General features: G+C 34.1%; 1 protein-coding gene and 3 pseudogenes across 1 annotated transcript; 2 read left to right on the top strand and 2 right to left on the bottom strand.

Moving 5' to 3' along the window:
* Positions 1–6193: 6193 nt before the first annotated feature.
* Positions 6194–7695, bottom strand: LOC106326277 (LOB domain-containing protein 36-like). The gene is made up of 3 exons (XM_013764296.1): positions 7686–7695; positions 7441–7519; positions 6194–7156 (listed from the first exon to the last, which is right to left on the bottom strand). The coding sequence occupies exon 3, from the start codon at positions 7130–7132 to the stop codon at positions 6194–6196; it is 939 nt and encodes a 312-aa protein (XP_013619750.1). The 5' UTR covers positions 7133–7156; positions 7441–7519; positions 7686–7695.
* Positions 7696–10498: 2803 nt separating this feature from the next.
* LOC106324594 lies at positions 10499–12917 on the top strand (annotated as a pseudogene).
* A 456-nt stretch (positions 12918–13373) lies between these two features.
* LOC106324593 lies at positions 13374–14331 on the top strand (annotated as a pseudogene).
* A 6113-nt stretch (positions 14332–20444) lies between these two features.
* The window catches only part of LOC106324592, a 9186-nt pseudogene continuing 6115 nt past the window's right edge, over positions 20445–23515 (bottom strand).

Below are 23515 nucleotides of genomic sequence, written 5' to 3'. Positions count from 1 at the left end.
AAAACGTTCGGAATATACCGAGGGACCTGTTCCTCGGAATATTCCGAGGAACCGGTTCCTTGGAATATACCGAGGGACATGTTCCTCGGAATCCCTCGGTATATTCCTATCGATCGATGTATATATGTCCAAAAACGCATCGATAGATGAACTTCCGAGGAAATATCCCGACGAAGTTCTCCCTCGGTATATTCCGAGGAGATTTCCGACAAACTAGTGATCCTCGGAATTTCCTCGGAAATTTGTTTCCTCGGAATTTCGTCGGAAAATTCCAAGGGATTTCCGAGGAAAGAAGAAATTCCGAGGAATTATTTCCGAGGACTTGTTTCGTCGGTATGTCGTCGGAATAACGATATTCCGACGAAATTCCGACGATTTTTTTCCTCAGAATCCTTGCTGTTTTCTTGTAGTGGATATATATACCGTTTTGTCATTTTTTGAGTTGTGGTTATCTGTAAATATGAGATATTAATTTTTTTCATGGGACTGCGAGAAAGATTAAAGGGAATTGTTTGAATGTAATTTAAAAGGTATTTTGTGAGCTTAACTTTTGTTTTGGTACTTTTCAATACACGATTATGAATATATTTTATTTTATTGGTCCTTTTATATCTGTGATATGTACTTTTTCATATATGTTTTGCTAATTATTCAAGACAGTTAAAATAACATAGATTTATTTAGGCAAAATAAAATTGCGCGAAGAAAAAACGGAGAAGAACCGCGTGTACGAAGCAAAAGAGTAAAGAAGAAGTTGTCTCTGCTCGACACGTGGTGCAATATGGAGATAGGAAAGATGAGGTGGCATTCCTTATTATTATATATACTAGTGGTTTGTCCGCGCTACGTGCGGAGCGGTTGTTTATTGTGTTTATAAAGATTTTGTTTATGTTGCACATTTTTTTACTATGGAGGCTAGTATTGGTGCATAGTTTTTCATGAAATCAGCAGCCAACATTTTGCTATACACGATGATGTTAAGTTCGTTCTATGTATTTTTTTTTGATTGTGCGACTTTTATTTTACAATTATGTTTTGTATATTTTGTTTTTTTTGTAATGTATATGAGATTCATGGTCGAAATGGTGAATAATGTGTATTAGGTTTAGTAGTGGAGATAATGTCTATTAGGTTTAGTAGTGAAGATATATTGGAAGGAAATGGTGAATTGTATGTTATAGCCTCAACATTTGAAGTTTAAGTTTAGACATTTAGCTTTGTTTTAGTTTAAAATGTTTTTGTTTTTTTTTGTTATTGTTATGAAAAAGTAATGGTGGGAATGAAAAATATATACTTTTGGGGATAAATTATTAAAAAAAAAATTATTTTGTATTAAAATTTAAACAATTGTAAAAAGCAATACATAAATTAAACTGAAATTTAAACATAACAAACCCCATATTAATTTTGTGTAATCAGGAATCATAGATTACTTTCCCTACATACCGGTTAACTTATGTTTGTACGAAGCCATTGATTAATGCAAGAAAAAATGGAAATTATGTTCCAAGAACCTCAGAAGACGCACCTCCGCCGTGTTTGAGCATCAGTCTGCGCTCAAGTTGGCGAGAAGAACATAGGAAGACGACATATCTGAAGGCGTCCGTCGGATTGCTTAAGCTATGAGATATCTCAATGGTGCATATCTTCATCGCTCCAAAACACTTATTTATAGCTCAGTCTTGGATCTGTTACAAACGCCGCTTGTTAATGAGAATAAATGAGATAGAGTGGGAAGAAAGGTGGGATGAAGCTTGATGACTGAATTAAACCTTGATTTTAAGTGAAAGCGAAGACGTTACATGAAAATGCAGTCGGGGACGATGGAAGGTGACGGCGTCGATCAGCTGAAGATGGCACACCTAACTCTAAACACAAACGGGCCGCATATATTAAAGTATGGGCCAATAAATAAATAGAAAATCCCAATAAATAATCAGAAAATCCAGCTAATCCACGAGCCAGAAACACCAAAGAAAAAAAAACTCTATGAATTGGAAGAAAAAAAAACTCTCTATTTGTTCGACACGTGTCGCAAAATGGAGATAGGAAGGATGATGTGGCGCATTGTAGAGAGATTCTCTTCGACTTTATTATTATAGATAGATAAATTGATTGTTTAAAATCTCGACTTGCGAAAAAGTTTGATGCGCCTCTCTACTTGTCATCAAAAATATTTGGCCCTTTAAATATATCACAAACACCAGTTTAATTGTACCATGAATTATTTGACTGGATACATAGCATAGCATTGGCATGCAGTCAACACTTTAGGTTATTGATTTTGTCGGTCCATATAAATATAGACACTTGAATTATAATTCATCAAGGACGGTCGTATTAAATTTAAATTGGTTGTTGGATTGACCTAGTTGGAAATGAAATTATTTCTACACGAGCCATTTAATTTGTTAAAGAGTACCAAAACGTACAGAAGTGACTAGTGTTAGAGAGAGAAATGTATACAGTAGGAGTATAATTTATTTAAGATAATAAAAAGGAGTAGTATTTGGGTTTATGGGCAAGTGCGCAACTAATAGTTCAGTGCTTAATTTAATGGCCATGTTCATCAGTTTCACCACCTTCTCTTTATACTAAGCATCCTACTGGTAACATTAATATAATATTATATGCACATGCACATTAAGTATCCATGTTTCTCATGAACTGGTTGGGCATAATATCCATATCCGAAGTATTTACCTGACCCGGAAAATAGAGTACACGGGTCGGATCCTGCCTAAATATCTGAATGAGACCATTTTTCTAAAACCCGAAAAACCAAAACCGAACTTGACCCGTACCAAGAGCCAAACGAATATCCGAATATATCCAAACATATAAATAAATATATACAATATTATTTTAAATTATATTTATAATAGTATTAATACCTAAAATTAAAATTATAAATCAAATATATTAGTTACTTTAGATATTTATAGATAAAATAGATGTTTTGGATTAAAATACTCAAATAACATTATGTATATGGTTATTTTAGACAAAAAATAACCAATTCGATATATAAATTGAGTATTTTTGGGTTTTAAGTTATTTGGATAAGTTTGAGTAATTGGATATAAAATACTTGAATCGAATCGAATAGTTTGGCTACTTCGGATAAAACCCGAACCCATCCGGATCCGGGAGGATCCGACTCGAACCCGACCCGGTTTTTTATAATACCTGAATAAGACCATTTTTTTAAATAAAAAAAACCGATACCCGAATGGATAGTATATATATCCGAAAAGGTACCTGAATGCCCGGGCCTATCATGAACCATCAGGTATATATATATAACTCACCCACGTACATATCTCTGCCGATTTATATGATCAACGTTAAATATTCATGTTTCTCATGAACCATCAGATAAAAATATTTACAGCTCACCCACATACAAATCTCTAACGATTTATATGATCATGCATGCTGGTCAAATGAGGTGGATGAAAGTTAGTTAATACTTTAATTAAGATTTATTTTACGGTGTATTATGCTTGCAAGTGTTTTATAGCCTGGTATATTCTCTCTGTTTTATTTTTAGTTGATAAGGTGTAATTTTATCTAATTTATCTTGATCATATGAAATATTATTAAACAAAATTAATTCAGCCAATAAAAATGTACTATTATGTAATTGATCACAAATTAAATAATATTAAAGTTTTATATAGAATAATGAGAATATCAAATAAACCGCCAAAAAAGTGACCAGTATATATTATTTTTTCTCGAAGAAGTGAGAAATCGGACCATGTTCTGTTGAGTCTTAATTAAGGGGGGTATGTATATATAAATAAATAAATATATATATATAAACATAAAAAGTACTAGTATTGAAGAGGAAAATGCTAAGCCAAGATTAAATTTATGGTTGGTCAAAGAGTGTTGGTAAATGACCAAACACAATCTTACTTGCCAAGCATTCACACTAAACTACTTCAACTTCTTCTACTTAATGATTAGTATATGCGTTTACATGTAAGTATAATAAGTGTATAACACACTCTTCAAAAATGTTGTAGAGTTTTTGTAGTCATCATGATATTTATCAAATTATATTATTTTTTCTTTGTTGCAATTAATATGCATATAATAAATTATAATAATCGTATAAAAATTCCAAGGTATCACTTGTGAGAAGATTTGGAAAAAAGAGTAATATCAAAAATTGTGTAACCAAGTTAAAAAGGAATTTCAAATATAACACATATCAGCATTGGGGAAACAAAGCTGGGTGATTCCATAGTCTGGTTTGACTGTGATAAATCACTGCCAAGTGACCCTGCTCGTAACATCAATATCTACAAAAATATTAATATCTCTCGCGTTTTCACTTGAACCCAAAGAAATATCAAAATTTAAAATAATATATGTTTCCATACTGAAAACGAGAGGGGAGAGAGATGGAGTGGAGATCTTTTGTTCAATTTGATACGAGCCTTTAGGGGTTATACTCTTCAACAAAAAAAATCAACCAAATATCGCCGACTTTTTGTGTGTCGTTTGACCTTTATATGTTGAGTGTCTTTTTGCTGTTGGACATGCGACAGAAGTAGAAAGGAAGAAAAACTCATTAAATGCCTTGAGCAAAGTCAGACTTTCCAACTGCACGAAAAGTCGAGGAAATAAGTTAAAATAAAAGCAATGGATCTAAGAAAAAAATTCAAGAAACGATAATATAATTAATACTAAAAGAAGTTGATCGATGTACCGATGCTAATTCATGGACGAATAAATTGTATGTGTAATGAGAAACCCTTAAAATATTTTCAGACAGAAAGGTGTAAGCAAATCTTTAGACTCTTTTTTTTTTTTTTTTTTTANTAAATCTAGTGTTATTGGTTCTATGATTTTCAAATCTGTATTAAAATCATGTGTTATTGGTTTAATGATTAATAAATTCTATATCAAATTAAGTGTTATTCAATTGTACGGATTTACTAATATATTTGATTTAATAATGGATTTGAATGGATTTGTTTAGATTTTTTAGTTAAAAATACAAAGACTCAAATCCGAGGAAAAACCTCCGGATTTGTATATTTTACTTGGATTTATAAATACTATATGGATTTCTAAATCAATCAAAATATATAAACCAATAACACCTCCTTAAGCTACACAAATTATCTCTGTTAGGTAGAGGAAAGCTAATATATGTTGCAAATTACTACAATATTCAATCTATTTCGTAATGTAAGATGTTATCACTAAAAATATTTTATTAAAATATATTAAAATCATTGAACAGTTTTAACCAAAAAATCTAAGAACATTTTATAATTTGGAATATCAAAAACGTTATTAAACATTTCTCAAAAAAAAAGAATTTATAAGATATCATATATATATATATATATATATGTTTTTGATAACCTTGGTGTGATTCCAAAAGCTTTCTAGGTCCAAATACTAATTATCAAGAGGTCCATAGAAATTCGAATTTTCTTGCGGATGGCCAACGGGAATCACCAAGAGGCCCATAGATATCATATACTCCCTCTGTTCCTAAAAGATGTATGTTCTGGAAAAAAAATTGTTTCAAAAAGATACATTTTTACTTTTTTAATGTATGATTTTGTGAAAAATTGTAAGTTTCAAAAAAATTAATGGTGTTTATTGAATTTCTATTGGGTAAAAATTATGAAAAATTGTTATTCATAAAAAATAATGCATATTTAATGAGTTTTCTTAATATATATGAAAAGTATAGAATATGCAATTTTTTAAAAACTGGAGTATTATGAAACGAAAAAAATACTGTCGTAAATAATCGGTGAAATGATTTGGCGTCCCACCATGAATTTTATAAAGGTTTAATAACTAGGTTAATTAATGCATTATTGTTCAAGGAATCTAACAAAAAGGAAGTTTTATTAAAATGAGCTATAAAGGCTAGAAGTACAAGAAGAGTTATTGAAGAAATGACAAGGCTATTTCATTAAATGTTGCATACATAAAGCGAAACCTCTTATGTACCACTGTAACTGTACTATACCATAACGAATTAACGATCAATCAAAGATGCAGAGAAGATAAAATAGGAACCCTAAATATTAATAGTTGGAAAATTAACATTCGAACTATTTTGTTTCCACGTACCTTTAACTGAGGTTACTGAGCAAGCGAGAAGGTCAAAGGCCGTATTATTATTTTTAATCTCTTTTTATTTTTTGGTTAATTACCGAGATGAACCAATGATATTCCCTCTACCCTCCTCGCTCTTTGAATTCGGACGCGTCTGAGTCTCCTGCGTTTGAAGCGGTAGCGGTTGAGAAGATTGTTGATGTTGTAATTGTTGATCCCTATGATAATTATCATTAGTTGAAGGACTATCAACAAAGCTATCACCAAGAGCCAAAGACGGTGACATTCCGGTTATGGTTGTACCGCTGGAGCTTAATTGATTAAACCCGGTTACTGTAACCGAACCCGTCGGTACAGAGCCAAATCCACTATTGAACCTCAAAATATCAAATTGAGGTTGGTTATGGTGATGATGTGGACTATTACTTCCTCCTCCGTACGCTCTAAACATTTCATTTAGTTGGTCTCTGGAAACCGAATTAACCGCTGCTAATTGCTGAGCCTCGAAAATATGTTGCTGATGGTACAGTAGTTGCTCAGTTGGAATAGCCAACACTGGCAACAAGTTATGATGCTGCTGCTGCTGAGTCAGCACAGACGCTGAAGAAGAAGCAGAAGACGGTCGCTGCGGTTGCGGCGGTAGAGACATAAAATGCGGTTGAGGATGATGCATAGGAAGCATAGCATTAGGAGCAGCGTAAGCAGCGAGTTCTTTCTTGGCGTTGTCAAGATCGTGTTGAAGCTGTTTAAGGCGATGTTGAAGGATTGAGATTAAACCGACGCAACCGTAAACCGGGTCGCGAAGTCGAGCTTCGGCTTCATAGAAAAGAGAGTTAACGGCGTCTTCTCTTTGGTTAGAGGCGAGGTCGTTGAGAAGCTTAGCGACGTTACTTGCTCCGAATATTTTGTGAACGTATGCGAATTTGTGAGGTTGGTCTGGTGGGAAATATGGAGCGAATACACATTCTTGTGTGCATTTTCTCCTAAGGAATTTACAAGCTGCACATGGTGAGCTTGAGCTTGAAGACGCCATGTTTGTCTCTCTTTCTTGAAAAGCCTAGAAGAAGAAAATAATCAATATCTTTGATTAATTAAATAAAAAGTCTGTATTTCGAAAATAGGGATTGTGAAAGTAAATGCATCAAGGAAGCTTCGTGTCACAGTCATTAGAGGATAACATTGACAAAGAAAATATGATATCGTGATTCGTGCTTACAGAAATGTTTAGTAAGAGTAATAGAATAGTGAATCAAAGAGATCACAAGTTTCTTAAAAGAAACTAATGGTAAATTATACGCACTTTCATTTTGAATAGATAAAAAACAAGAACTTGTTACAAACCTGAATTAATCAAGATGATGGCGACCGTACGACTTTCAAAAGCTTTTTTCAATTACAGATCTGTTTGGGAGTAGAGAAACTTTCATTTTTTTCCAGTATTTTAAAGGAGAAGATCATCATGTTCCAAAAGAAAACAAAATATATATCATCATAAATGATGTAAAAATCTGTCAATATCAATCCATGTCAATCAGATATTAACTGAATCAAATCATCTATCAAAAAAGGGGAAAAATCAGAATTACCTCAAATAAACTTTTCACAATGTTTCTTCTTTTAACTAGCTTCGTATCTCTTTCATTTTATCTCCTGATCACATGATCCTTGAGATATAGGAAGAGTGAATAAGAAGTTATTCAAGGTTTCTGAGAAAACCCACAAACCCACGTTGTTGATCCAACCTCTGATTTATTCTTCACTATGGCCCAAGATTTATAAATAGAAGATAAAACAATAAAGATCAAGAAAGAAAACGGAAAGAGAAGAAGCTTTTTGGATCACAGAGACGATATTTTATACTGGCGGGTACATGCAATAAACTATAGCCATTGAGATTACAAGAGAGGAAGGTCTACAACCGTCAGATATCATAATTATTTTTTTTGGTGTTAATTATAAGCAACCGCGTGCGTAATTACAGTGTTGTCTGATTTAATTATGTATGACTAATTTGCATTGAACTGCTGTCTTGGTCTCGAGATAATAAATCAATAATTTCCTCTAATCTCAAACTGATACGAAATCTTAAACAGTTACTGAAAAAGTCAGCCCCACTAAATACTAACAGTCTAACACAACAGTTTCTTTTATTTTCTCCCATTTTATATACAAATTCACTGCAATTTTCATTACTGAATGATGCAACTAATATATTTAAGCAATGATATAGTTTTAAGCTACACTTGCAAAAAAAATACAGTAGATAGTCATGGTCACATGCCAACTGGATATGGAATTAAAGTGCTTCGTTATGTTCAACACAAGTCTAATGTTGCACATGGTTGTGTGTTTCATTTCATCACTAATAATTTAATTTAATTTGTTTATCATACTGGTGTATATTGTATTCCCCGTTTTGTTTTATTTGTTGTTTTAGTTTTATATCTACAGATTAAAAAAATATTTAATTTTATACATACATAATCATATTTCAATAAATAGAAAAATAAATAGGATAATTTTATTAATAAATTTTGCATTTAAATCATAAAACGACACTTATTTTGAAACGGAAATTTTGTTCTAGAAATTTGAACATGTCATAGTACTGTGTTTTTTTTTCATTGACAGTAAATTTGCATTGCTTTTGTAGTGTCATTAGCTAAATCATGTGAAGAGAGATCTCTTACTTTTACATGATAGTAATGTTAGTGTTCTAATGATTTTCAAAAAAAAAATGTTAGTGTTCCAATGAAATATGGACTAACTAATGAGTTATTCAATACGTTTGTGTGTTTTTTTCTTACCTCTGGAGTACCTTATACATTGGAGTAGAGTACTATATATAGTTTCACGAATGTAGTATAAGGAATTTTCACGAATGCGACATCAAGGACAAAATGTTAATGCCTGAAGTTATATTCCATCCATCGCTGAAGCTGTTGAGAAAGAATGAAACCTTGGCTGTGTGTAAGATTGTTGCCATAACCCGGTGAAAGAAGCAGAAGCTATTCAAGCAAGCATAAGAGCAGTCCTTGGGAAGGTATGATGTCACTCTCTGAAGTTTCTGTCCTAATTTGTGGAAACTTTAGAAGGAAAGAAGCAATTGTTAGAACAACTCTTACTGTAGAAACACTTTTAAGTGAGAGAACCCTAAACCCTCTTGTTGCGGTTAGACGGATTTTAGATTAGTTGGTAATAATAACAATAATGAGGAAAAACGTAATGGGTCGTGAACACTGAAACAAGAACAAACGACTTGGTCCATAACAGTGGGAACTGGGACCTAAGAGTAGCACGTGTCGCTTGTTATGACCAGAAAGTTTAGCCACGTATATTGTGGGTTTCTTTGACCACTGACTTGTTTATGGAATCAATGCAACAAACGTTGTTGACCTGTAATCAAATTCAGATAGCTCTCCAGTTTACGGTCAGATATAAAACTTTTTACCCAACCAAGTTGGTCTATATCTTTTTTTTAGCTTTGACTGATTTTTTTTTTTTTTTTTAATAAAAAAAAGTTAAACCCGGATCTATTAAAGACACATACCTAATTTTCGGGTGGAGGTACAGTCCACGGATAGACCTTCTCCTGGACATTCAAATGAGCCGAAAGCAATAGTCCATATCCGTGTGGCCAGCGAAGTTCGAACCAGGGTTCACCGTATTGGGTTTATTCCCTCGAGCTTTGACAGATCTTGCTATGTGCTCCTTTTTAAAATAAAATTTCTTCCCATTTATTAAAATATAATGATATAGTGCATTAGGAAATCATAGAGATCAAATAAACTAGAAATAAACATAGAGAGTAGTTGACGAAATCAATATATGTATAAAAGTGAGTAGTCTTTAGTTGAAAAAGTAAAGGTTAAGTTGGACTAAATCAGGTTTGAAGTTAAAGTCAATGCCTGGAGATACGTACCGTACGGTTTTACATTGGAGTCGGCTCTACGCCTGTCTATTTACAAATTGACATTTTCTGGCCTCAAAAAAAAAAACACTTTTTACATTTTGGTGACATCTAGACTTTTAACACTTTTAAATTTGGATGATGGCATGAAATAGAATATGAATACAAACTAAATAAAAACTAGACCGTAATTGGTTTCAGTGGAAAAGACCAAGAGAAAACCGAATTAGAAAAACAAAAACTCAAACCCAACCGCTGCTCATATAGTTTCCATTATCTCAAACATCCTTTCGTGTGTTTGTTAGTATTTTTTTATTCTGTTAAACCCGTTGGGCTAGTTTCCATGGATGCTCATCGCCATCTCCGTCTTTCAGGTCGATTCTAACCGAGAGAGAGAGAGAGAGAGAGTTATTTTTATTTTTTATTTTGAATTTTCGATACCATGATTTGTCGCAATGCGTTGGGTTCAGCAAATCTCGCTCAAACCGGATGGCTTCTTACTCTGAATCGCCCGATCGAGACCTGGATCGGGATCGTTTCCATCGCCGCTTCTTTCGTTTCAACCGCGGGAGGCTCACGCGCCAGAGGAAGCTCCGTCACTTGACGGACGACGACGTCTTGGGAGGAGAAGGCGGCGGCGGTGCGTCAACCTCTTCCCCCGCCGCCGTGCCTTTACCGTTGCCGTTGCCGTTACCGTTAGGTTAGTTCCAGATCGCACCACCTCTGGTCCTCCTCTCACCACCAATGGCGTTGCACGTGACTCGAGGAGGAGAGGGTCGGAGAATCAAGAGTTTAGCTCTCCAACGATGAGTGCTCCAGCGACTCCCTACATGAGTTCCTCCAAGGCAGACTAAGTCCTTTTCTCTATTTGCGCAATCAAGTCTGGAAGCTTATAGGTCGTGGTACTTTTGGAAGTGTTTACGTCGCCACCAACAGTGAAAATGGAGCTTTGTGTGCGATGAAGGAAGTTGAGTTGTTTCCTGATGATCCCAAATCGCAATTAGAGCAGGTAAGCTCCATCTCAGACTACCTGCTCTCAATGAGTCTATATCATTTCTTGTTTTTGCTTCAGGAAATCAAACTTCTCAGTAACCTTCAACATCCAAACATTGTGCACTCCTTCGGTAGTGAGATTGTGAGTATATTTATATATATATATATCCTCTCTTTACATTCATATCATCTAACTATGGAGGCTGCTGTTTGAGTAATTCTTGGTATGTAACAGGTAGATGATCGTTTCTTTATATACCTGGAATATGTTCATCCCGGTTCAATCAACAAATATATCCAAGACCATTGCGGCGGTACCATGTCCGAGTCTGTTGTTCGCAATTTTACTCGTCATATCTTGTCCGGCCTGGCTTATTTGCACAGCAAAAAGACTGTACACAGGTAAACTCAATCTTGGTCATTATGTTTCAAGATGCTCAAGCTTTATTTAAGCGTATTGATTTCCCTCATTTTATTTATTGAATGTTCTTCAGGGATATCAAAGGTGCTAATCTCCTTGTTGACGCCTCTGGTGTTGTTAAGCTGGCTGACTTCGGCATGGCTAAACATGTGAGTTCTATATTCTCTCTAGTATTCAAATGTTGACTAAACAAGTTTGATAATGATTGACGTTGTTATTTTTTCTTCAGCTTACTGGGCAAAGAGCTGATCTCTCATTAAAGGGAAGCCCGTATTGGATGGCACCAGAGGTACTCTTTTGTTCTATCAAAATACACTATAAACCTTACTAATATATTCTCTTAACCACACAGCTCATGCAAGCCGTGATGCAAAGAGATAGCAACCCAGATCTCGCTTTTGCTGTTGATATATTGAGATGTTCACTGGGAAGCCTCCGTGGAGTGAGTTTGAAGGGGTAAGCATACACACACATATGCGTTGTTACACTAAAGATAGATTTGCTCCTGATCTCTAAAACTGTTTGCCTAATCATAGGCAGCAGCTATGTTCAAGGTCATGAGAGATAGCCCACCAGTACCTGAAACGATGTCAGCAGAGGGTAAAGACTTTCTAAGATTATGTTTCCAGAGAAACCCGGCGGAGAGACCAACCGCATCTGTGTTGCTAGAACACCGGTTCCTGAAGAACTCCTCTGTGCTGTCAACCTCACCACGCAACAGCGATGTCTCAAACTGCTCACAGTTATTTAACAGGATGAACATAACGGTAATGCAAAACCTCAATCCCAGCTCGCAGCTCTATAATTATTAGTAACATTCTCTTATCTCTCTTTGCGTTGACAGGAACCAAACAGTAGGAGGGAGAAACCAAATTTCAAACTAGATCAAGTCCTGCGCGCTAGAAACGTGACATCTTCAGAGAGGTAGTCATTCTTCATTCGCATTTAGAGACTTTTTCCAGTTTCAAAACCGAAACATATGTGAAACCTATGAGTATGTGTTTCTCTCTGTGTTGTTTGTTAAGCTTCTTCACACGTATTTTTATTTACTCCAGTGAAAGTTGGCAACAACAGCAGCAGCAACAGCAACAGCACCGGTCTCCTGATGTAATTGGAACAGTGACACGTCTGTCCCCTCGTTCGACTCTGGAGGCAATTCGAAGCCCGTCTCCGAGCCAACAACCAAAGGCAAAGCACTGATCGGAGAAGAATCGGGGTGTCTTCAGATCACATTTGATTTGCACCAACCCAAGGAGAGAACATTTGAAGCTAGTACTTTGGTATTCTTATGCACATATGTGTGTGCGGATAGAGAGAGAGAGAGTGCAAGAAAACGAGATGAGAGGGTAGGAGTATTGTGGTGTATGTAACATTTATAAACAAGTGCTGAATGTTAAGCTAGATCGGCTTCCAGCCTAAAACCAATTGGTGATAAGTGGAGTAGTCCATCTATCTTATATATTACTAAAGATTCCTTCCAACTACCGATGTGGGACATTTGTCCCTAATACGCCCCCTCGAGATGATGGTTCTTTAAACGTCAATCTCGGAATGTTTGGGCAAGTATCGAAGGCCAATTTTGGGCCGGGTCGATGTGGATCGGGTTGGACTGCGTGGATCGGGTTCTGATACCATGTTAAGCTAGATGGGCTTCCAACTTAAAACTAATTGGTGATAAGTGGAGTGGCTCATCTATCTTATATATTACTAAAGATCTCTTTCAACTAACGATGTGGGACATTTGTCCCTAATACTGAATCGATAGCAGAGGAGTTATTTGTTGCTTTTTTTTTCATTCTGTGTATAAACGAAGTATTCTGTGTATCATTTTTTAGATTTAGTTCCATATATTAATAATCTCTCTGATTAAAGTTATATATCTTAAGACTTATCAGATATCATACACCGTTTGCATAATTTTGAATTCGAAACCTTCCTCAGGAGAAGGTAATGATCGATCTGTGTAGCTCGGACGAGGAAGAAGACGATATCAGTAGTATTGATGAGGAGATTGATTGTATTCCCGAAGAGCTTAACGAAATGGAAGAAGAAGAATCGATTTTAGGGAATTAATTATTAATTGACTTGACTGCTTAATTTAATCTTCTCTTTACCGATAGTGCTTGTTGTCTGTTCAGCGATTGGAGTCATCATTGTGTGACTGTATGTTGATATCATCATTGTGTGACTTTGCTTTATTCTGATAAAAAACTGACCCATCTCATTTGTGCCAAAGATTGAAGTGCTTTGGTGCGAGGGGATACAGAAACTGCCTCCCTTTACTACCCTTTACTTGTGAAAGGACGTAATCTTTATAAGTTAATGACCTTGAGGCAGGTGAGTTTTGTGTGCTGTATATAGTTCACTCATGTGTTTTGGGGGGGATAATTAAGAAGACAGAGGGACAATACTTTCTGAAAAGCACAGCCGTGGTGCCGCACCCAGAAAAGTTATGAGAGAGAGGAAATTAAAGTCAGGCTATGTACTAAAAGGTACTCTTCTTCCTTTTCCTTGCTTTAGGTGTATGTTCAGTTATAAAAAGATTTTGTTTTGGTGGATTTTTCTGTGTTTGTAACCCCAGATGGAACACTTCAAAAGCCTGGTCATGTGAAGAAGAATCAAACTCAGCGGGTTTTACAGGACACCCCTGCTAATCATTCTTCACATGGCCATAGGAATCCAACTCAATGTTCACCATTCACATTTTCCTCTTCCAGGCTTTCCCCCCTTCACAATCATATGCTCCTGCCTTCAACGCATCAAATCCAATGTATCCAAAGACCACCACCAGCTTTCTACAACGGAATCTAATGCCTTGCAGGGACATGCCTCTTTTAATCCACATGCCAATACATCTTTGTCATCAAGAGGACTTGCGATTATTAACCTTTTCTTATCCAGCCCATAAGTCACTTAGCCATTAGAAAACTCTGATCATAAAGCCCAGTGGGCTTGGCATTAGTTTAATTTATGCTATTATTTTATATTTTTATTAGCACCATTGGTTGCAGAGACCTGGCATGAGAGCAGCGTTCTAACAAGTTCTGACGACTCTTGACTGAAAGAAACTATCAGACTCATCTACACCATAACCTCAGCTCCTTTTACCTTGTCTCACTTCCTTTAAACCTATCCGTCAAATGAAGCCCCGTTAAGTGATCTCCCTAAATATCGTAACTTATGCTCTTTCCCATTCCCTTTTTTTTTCACCCAGGAGCTCTAGCTCACATTCGGAGCCAGAGAGCTTTTGTATGACCATTGACTTGGCACCTGAAACAGGAAACGTTGATGGTGCCTGAGTGCGATAGGACTGTGCTTTAAAATTTACACTATATTATTACTTTTAATACTGTTAAATAATTTATACGATTAAATTTGTTCAGAGCCCATTAAACCGTTTGAACTTATTTGCCAATTCTAGCAGTGAATTAGAAATTCCTGTCAAAACCATATAGTTCACCTGTGACCTGTTAGCTTCAATATATGAATGATCCCGCATTTTTTGGGCTTTTATAAACATACGCTTCCAGTACCAACCCTAAATATTATTTTTGCTTTTAGATTGAGAGAGAGAGAGAGAGAGCGATAGAGAATCAACGTATATATATACGCATGCTTTCAGTTTTTCAGTTTTTTTTGCATATTTAATTAGGAAACTCACGAAAACATTTTCTTATAAGATCGTCAAAAACATTATTACTATTAATAATATGGAGTAGTAGTACTACACATTTCGACCAACTTGTACCTCTTATTCACTCGTTTTTAACTCGTACTTCCAAGTGCGCACCAACCTCATCATCTTGATCCACATTATTTATTTACTATTACTCTCAACATTTTTCTGTGGAGGCCTGGCATATTAAACTGAATGTTTTCTGTCTGCATCAAATCTTGTTTCTATTAAGTTTTTTTCTTCTTCTTATAACCGGTGGATCTTAGACCAAAATCGGGACAATCGATCGCATGGCATGTGGATGAATTTTACAATTTTACCATTTAAGACATTTATAATAGGCAGCTGTTATTGAGATCGTGGTAGAAGAATTCAATCCTCAAGTTTGCTTACAAATAGAAAAACCACCACATATTTAAACTACTTATTTATACTAGTTTAGCAAATGTATCTTCCGGATAAATGTGGAAACGAATACCCTCTCATCCTTCAATACTTTCTTATTTTAGAAAACTTCATTATAACGTAAAATCCAAGCGTAGATTGCTATGCATAGTAATTTGATCATATATGTACGAGATGCAATAGACGTTCACCAATAATTAAAGAAAAACACATTTTGATACGAGACGAGACGAGAAGAAAGAAAGAGAAGCAAATTAATTTATGCTTGTAGCAAGTGTAAATCTGTTAATTCATTAGGTTTTAATGGAATGGCCAATATGCCGGGGCTGTTTCCGGGGGTTGTTGGCCGGAACTCATCAACGCCGTGTTCTTCTTCACTAATGCCACTCTTCTTCACGGAACTGACGGCAGTTGTGCTCAAGTCACCTGAGCCGCCATGTGCCCTGGGAGTAGTTGTTCTGTTTTTGATTAGCTTTCTATGAGTCCTCAGGTGTCTTGCCTCGGTCGGTAGGATTTCATGGAACAGAATTATGGTAATAATAAGAAGAGATATGCAAAAATTCAAGGACACAGCTTTTGCCATTGATAATGATTGAATTTATGTTAATAAACAATCTAAAGAAGTAAAAAACCGTGTAGTACTCTCTCTCTCTCTCCGTTTCTTTAGGTTTTAAGGGAGAATTTCAAGTGTCTTTAAGCTTGTATAAGAATCTAAAACAGTAGTTCCTATTTTGTAAAAGAGTCTTGAATCTTAAAATGTTCAAGGAATCTCTTGTGTTTAATGGTGTGTATATGTAGGTACCCAAATTAACATGTGAACCATAGTTAGGCTTATGGGTTACTTAGCAAATATCTTTATTATATTCTTGTTCCTCTACAAAAATCGTAACCAAATTATAGTGTTCATACTAAAAACTAATATAAATAATATATTCGTAGCTGATGTGAATTAAAGGGTTAACAGCCACACGGCCCACACCACTTGATATTGTGCTTAGTTTGCTGTCTATATTCCCCTTCGCCTACTTACCCTTATTTTATATATATAGGAAAGTACAATGAGCTAACGTCTGGATTCGTTCCGACTCTCAAGCTCATTAGAGCTATCAACTCGAACACTTTTCCTATGGAGCTCTATGGAGTTCTCAAGGACATTGAGTCTCTATCCTCTGCTTTTGCTTTTGTCTACTTTTCATACGTACCAAGGTTAAGTAACGCTCATGCTGATTCGCTTGCAAAGAATGCACTGCGACTTAACCAATCTATCTTGTAGTAAATCTCTTTTATTAATAGAATGCATGTTGTTCAGAACAAAAAAAGGAAAGTACAATGAGTGTCATTCGATAAATAAATAAAAAATGTGATGAGAAATACAGTGTGATAGTTTACCTAAGTTTGACGTACTTTTGCCGCCTATTTCAAAATGGTTGAATTTAGGGGTGATTAGTAGATGTTGTAAGAACCGTAGAGAGCTTTTTTAATTTATACAACCATTTTTTAAAGTAATCATACTTTTATTTGTAAAACTGAATCTAAAGTCAAAACATTATAAAAAAAAAATATGTTAGCTTTAGAAAGCATTTTCTCTAAAGATTTTATTCAGTGCTTTGAAAAATTTCTACAGAAAAATAAATTAAATCCAAAGCTAAAAACCTAAATCATAAATCTTAGAGCAAAAAACAGAAAGTCATAGCTTCAACCAATCAGCCCCTTAATTTGTTTTCTTAGTTTCTGAGTATTTAAAGTGAAACTGAATTAGTTTCCGAGTTTCATCACCTATACTATAAGTCAACGTGATCATGAAGGAAGGAGAAATGTGCAATTATACTGGGATAATATACTGAATGTTGTTAATGAGAGTTTTTTGTTTGTTTATTCTCTATCCCAGTTTCATCTTGTTTTACCATATTTGGTGGTGACTTATTTCTATTGAATCGTTGGCAAATTTCGTTATCCTAATCTTTATAAAATGATTATTATATTAAATTTAAATTGTTAATTTTCATAGTTTAGAACTCGAAATTTTATCTTCAAGAAAATAGTAGTGAAGTGAATAAAAATTTTATTCAAAAAATAAAAATAATAGTGAAGTGAATATAATAAAAAAAATATTCAAAAATTCAAATAATTGTGAAGTGAATATTTGGATTTTTTATCTTTTATATATTATGTTTCAATATGAGGTTTTCCTCACAAAAATAATACTAAAATATATCTTTTTGAGCTAATGGCCGAACCTAATGCCTATTTATTTGTTACCTAAGAAAAATCAATAGTGGGAAAAGTAAATTCGTAAGGTTGTTCATAACATTTTTTCTTAACTTCCGTTTCACTTCCCCAAATGGGGCCTCATTTTACAAAGCGTTGTTCATGACTTCATACAGAGAATCCCATTCTGCTGCGTAGGTGTCGCAGCTAAACACATGATCAAATTGGTACTTGGGCTCATTGAATTTTAATATACATGATTGTGGTGGGCTCATAGCGTTCACGAAACTCCCGAACCATTCATTAGTTATGTGTACGATTTAGAAAAGAAAACATAAATATTTCTTTATAAAAACTAATACAGTATATATTGCCCTAACCGACTAAACGTACGGTGTTAATATAATCACACTTGCAATTTAATGAACCGTACCTATGAAGCCTATACTATATTTTAAAAGGCTAAGTACATATTGATCGACAGCGAGACCAGGCTTTCCAAGAGCATTGGGTGCTTATTATAATCATCCTTTTAAAATTTTGTTTAATAACCTAGCTTCAAGCCACCCTTCAAACTTCTCAAGAGCTACATCTCTTATTTTATATCAAAACATATTAGTTATTATCATGAAAAAGGCTTTCATTATAATAAGATAAAGAAAACAGAGTGTCCTTTGCCACTATTCCATATGCCCTACGGCCACTATAGCTTGTGACCGCTAATTATTAATTAAGGATTAAACCAAATATGGAAAATAGGGTTAATTGGCTTTTAGCTGTCAAATCAGCCACAACCGTCAGTTTAAAGATCTAGAGACCAGCGTAATCTTTGGCTAGCCCACCACAACCATGATTAGGACAAAATATTATTCTCGGACTTTCTATTTTAATATTTTGTATCTTTGATTTTCTATTTTCTTTTTTAATTTGGTAATATTAAGAAAAAAAAATTTCTCCTTCTATCCAAGTCACACTAATAGAAACCAAGTGTGTAAAATTTGGTTGTAAAATTGCCTAGATAAATCAACAATAATTCCTACCCAGTTCAACACTTCTGATTAGCAGGAGACTTTACGATCTCTTATTTTCATATTATCAAATTACGGACTTCCTTAAGGTAGAAATAATTAGTGTTCTAAACGCGTTCTTAGAAAGTACACATAATATTTTTATGTACAATGGATAAAATGTATATACTTTGGTTAAATAAAATAAAAACAATATTTTAAATGTTCAATTTATCATTTTAGCTGTTAAATTTAAGTAGACATATAATTTTACTATTTTGTAAAATAGCTAAACATTCGTCTAAACCACGTAACCTATTTGGATGTTATTATATGTTCAAATTGTTTAATAACCATGATGTCGTCTGAGATTGAACGTCGTCATTGTAGCATCCATATATTGGGCATGTTCGTTTACGGTGTCGCGCGATCTGCGACCTGCGACTAAGATTACGTTCGTTTACGTGTCGCGCGATCTGCGACTTGCGATATGCGACTAAACCTGCGACATGCGACTAAACCTGCGTTCTGCGACTAAAACTATGTTCGTTTACGTGTCATGCGATCTGCGACCTGCGACCAGACGTGCAATCAAAATTTTCTTAATTTTTAGTCGCTGTTTTTCCGGGCGATTTGAATGGGAACCCGCGACTGGTCGTGCGATCAGTCGCGCGACATCAAAACGAACAACAACCTGCGACTTGCGACATGCGACCAATCGCAGGTCGCATGTTACGCGACATCAAAACGAACAACAATCTGCGACCAGCGATCAGTCGCAGGTCGCACGATAAGTAAACAAACATGGCCATTGTCTACCATTTGAGATACTGAAAACACATAATACTTTAGTAATGTTATTACTATATATGATGGTTACACAAACAAAATTAAATGAAGTAGCAAAAATAAGAGTGGAAGGATCCTTATTTACACCTCGGTGTACACTATGGCGTATAGTGTAGTGTACGCTTGGAGTACACTACGGTGTACGCTCTGGTGTGCGTCCCGTTGTACGCCTCCGTGAACGCTCCAGTATACGTTACGGTGTACGTTTCAGTGTACGTCCTAGTGTACACTACAGTGTACAATCTAGTGTACGCTATGGTGTATTCTCCGGTGTACTATTATAATGTATACCATACACTTAACATCTGAGATGTACTAGTAAAAGTATGATTACAAGAATGTCGAGATATATACGTGTGTGCGCGTGATTAAGGTCATATCAATTATAAAATATCAAAAAAAAAAAAAAGAAAAAAAAAATTATAAAATATCAATCTACCAATTACTTTTTTTATTAGTAGCGTGTAGAATTTTAGAATTGTCGAATCATTAAGTGTAACAAAAAATATGAAAAAAATTAAACAACCTTACGATTTTAATCACCATGTACAGTTTACGAACAATATTAAGCTCCGGTTTACTCGTATATGGAAACCACGCAGAAAGTATAAAAAAACTCGTGTACACAGACAGTCATAATGTGGCACTGTAGGTAGAAAATTAAAAAGATGAAAAGGAGGAGATTAACGAAGTAGCATAACACAAAGCGATTTAATTAGTCCAAGAGTGATCGATCGATTACAATCACGGAAACACAACGAGCAGCACATAGAAACCCCAGCTAGCACACAACGCACCCACAACATCTTACTTTGTAACAAGTAAATGTCTAAAAAACAACCCTAGCATATTTTACTGAGCCACAACAACATATAGCTAGTGACCGATTCCGGGACTGTTCCCGGGTCTAGTAGGCCGGAATGCATCCAACGAATGATCTTTTTTCTCTAACTTGCTTGAAATATTCAAACCGTGACCACCAAGGTTCTTCTGGTTGCTAGAGATCCCCGAAGAGTTCAAAGGTCTACCTTCAATGATGTGAGATTCTTGGATGAGAGTCAGCACTGTTATTAGTAAAACAAATCTAGTAAAAGTGCATTTAGCCATAGCAATTATCAGAGATTGTTATACTTTCTAGACTAAACAAAAGAAATAAAAAACCTTAGGAAATATATGTGTATGAACACTAACCGAATGTATGTATCAATGGCTTCAACTCTCGATGGCTATTTATGGAGATGAAAAATGACTAGCTGGACTGTGCACGTACCTCCAACAAACAAAGCCAATAAATTATTGTTATATAATAATTAATATTTATACACATGGAAAATAATTAGGAGTTTGGTTATAAATTCCAAGCTTCTGGGAACATTCCGTGAGTGGAGATCATATGCAAATATTTCCCAGAAAAACGTTGGACAAGAATGGAGTTGATATAAAACGTTAGTGTTTGAGTGTGAGTACATACACATGCCCACACAAAAAAATAATAAAATTAATGTATCATCCTTCGAGCTATCTATACTGTTAAAAGAAAAAGAACCTTAAAAAATCTATTTAAACAAGGTTGTTAGACCTATTAATTAGCTAATTATTTTATGGTTTTACCTAACATTTTCTTAATAATACAAGGTAACATGAGATACATATCAAATTTAGTGGTTTAGTCAATTCCCTTATTTATTATACAACATCATTCGGTAAATTAAAAACATTACATTATACCATATAATTAGAAACTGGACCAATCTCTAAACCTTTCTCGTTAATCTCATAATAAAAATGTGACCGTTTTCACCCAATAAATTTCTAAGTAGTCATGTATCTGCCAATCTAGATCTCTTCATCAATTTATAAGAGCATCAACCTATTTACGGAACCATGTATTTCATATATCATAGCATATGTACACATTAAGATATTTTTCGTCCATATGGCTAATTATCCTAAACCAAACCCTATAACTCAATCTATAGACCAATATTTTAGTGATAAATCCTTAAACCAACCTATTAAGATTTATATGATGGCTTATTAAGGTGTCACGGACTAGAATTTTGAATTAGTATGATACATGATTTTGAAAATATAATTAGTTTAGATATTATGCTAAATTTGACTAAACTCACGTGATTAATATTTTTAAAAACGAATATACTTTTGTAGATACTAAAATGTTTATCACTTATCTATATTGCTAAAACCGATTATGCTTTTGTAGATACTAAAAACGGATCCAAAAAAAAAATTATTACACCTCATTTATGTGATACAGTTATACACCATACCTTATGTTCAATAATGGACCTATAACATTTAGATATCAATTATTAAAATGAGTTAACATATATTATACAACATATTATACCATGTCATTTAACATTTTATTTTTAAATATTTACAAAACCAAATTTGATAAAAAAAAAATTTAGCAAACTATCTGTTAAAAATAAAATTATATATTACTTTAATTAAATTTGTATAAGAAGTATTTATAATAAAATTTGTTATTTAAGATAAGTTTAAAAGCTATTAAAAATCCTACAAATATATCCTATTAAACTAACCAAAAATCTATAATAAAATCTTAAATCTCACCAACACAACAAATTTTACTCTTATAAAATGCACATAAAATATAATAAAAGAATAAACATGAGCAATCGGGTCTTCGGATCTGGGTGCTTCGGTCCTAGACATTTGAACGTATCCTTTCGGGTGCAGCTTGGTTCGGGTTCATAATTCATATATATATATAAAAATATAATTTTTTGAAACATAACAGGTATAAATTGGTTCAGGTATTTAGGACCCAAAAAGACTCGAAGTACCTGAAAACATTGAAAAAATACCTGAGCCACAAAAAACTCGAAAAGCCAAACAAATACCTTAAAATATTCAGTTACCCAAAAGATACAAAATTTTACCCGTAGTCTAACCGAAGAAAATAGAAATAGCCAAATTTTTACCGACCCAAAATTTATTTTAAAAATTTTGTAATTTTACCCTGAACCCCAAACTATAACCAAAAACCTTATTTTTAATGCCAAAACATATCCAAAATATCCAAAAATACCTAATATACACAAAATATTTCTGGTACTTTACATATCTGATCTGGTTTCGGATAGGATCTGAACTCAAACAAAGACCCGCATGTCCAAAAAAATAATGGATAGGTACTTTGCCATGGACTCGGACCTCAACTGCATCTGTATTTTGGGTCGGTTTTGGTTTGATTTTTCAGCTTCGGTAAAATGCCCATGCCTAAGAAAAATTTACACAATAATATATATACAAAATCTCAAATAAACTAATTCATAAATTATATATTTAAAAAAAAACTATTCTTCGATATAATAGAATATTGTAACATAATAATGTACAACAATCTCAAAATATTAATTCATTTCTAATTTTGTTTATAATTCAAAAAATTCGCGCAGGGCGTGTCAAAATCTAATTACTTTTAAAAGGGTAATTTGTTGAAAAACCATGGAAAATAACGAAATTAACAAAATAGTAAAAACAGTAAAAGTAGGAGTAACTGACCAAAATCATTGTTGGGATCCTCCAGATAGGAAGAAACATATCTCACTACATGGTTCAAGACTTTTCAATCACATCACGGCAGATAAGCTTTACTTGAGTTACCTTTGAAAGTGATCTCTGGCTATACTAGAGATTTTTATTTTTTATCTATTAATACAGAAAAATAATATTTTCTATTTTTTATTCTATATGTAGAGATTTCTATTTAAAAAAATACGAAGGAGTAAATCTTAACTTTATTATACCATTCTTTTATTTTAGAGAAAAATAACAAAATATATTAGAGATCGGAGTAAATCTCAATTTTATTTTATAGTTTTCTATTTTACAAAAAAAAAGAATAACAAAACATATTAGAGATAGTTGAAACAAACTCCACCCCCCCCCACCCC

This window comes from Brassica oleracea, chromosome C2 (assembly GCF_000695525.1).
Source record: "Brassica oleracea var. oleracea cultivar TO1000 chromosome C2, BOL, whole genome shotgun sequence".
Lineage (NCBI taxonomy): Eukaryota > Viridiplantae > Streptophyta > Magnoliopsida > Brassicales > Brassicaceae > Brassica > Brassica oleracea.
This window is presented reverse-complemented; position numbering and strand designations above follow the sequence as displayed.

What these genes read in the sequence shown, in the direction of transcription:
- LOC106326277 (XM_013764296.1), bottom strand. Translation starts at nt 7,132, where the DNA reads ATGGCGTCTTCAAGCTCAAGCTCACCATGTGCAGCTTGTAAATTCCTT.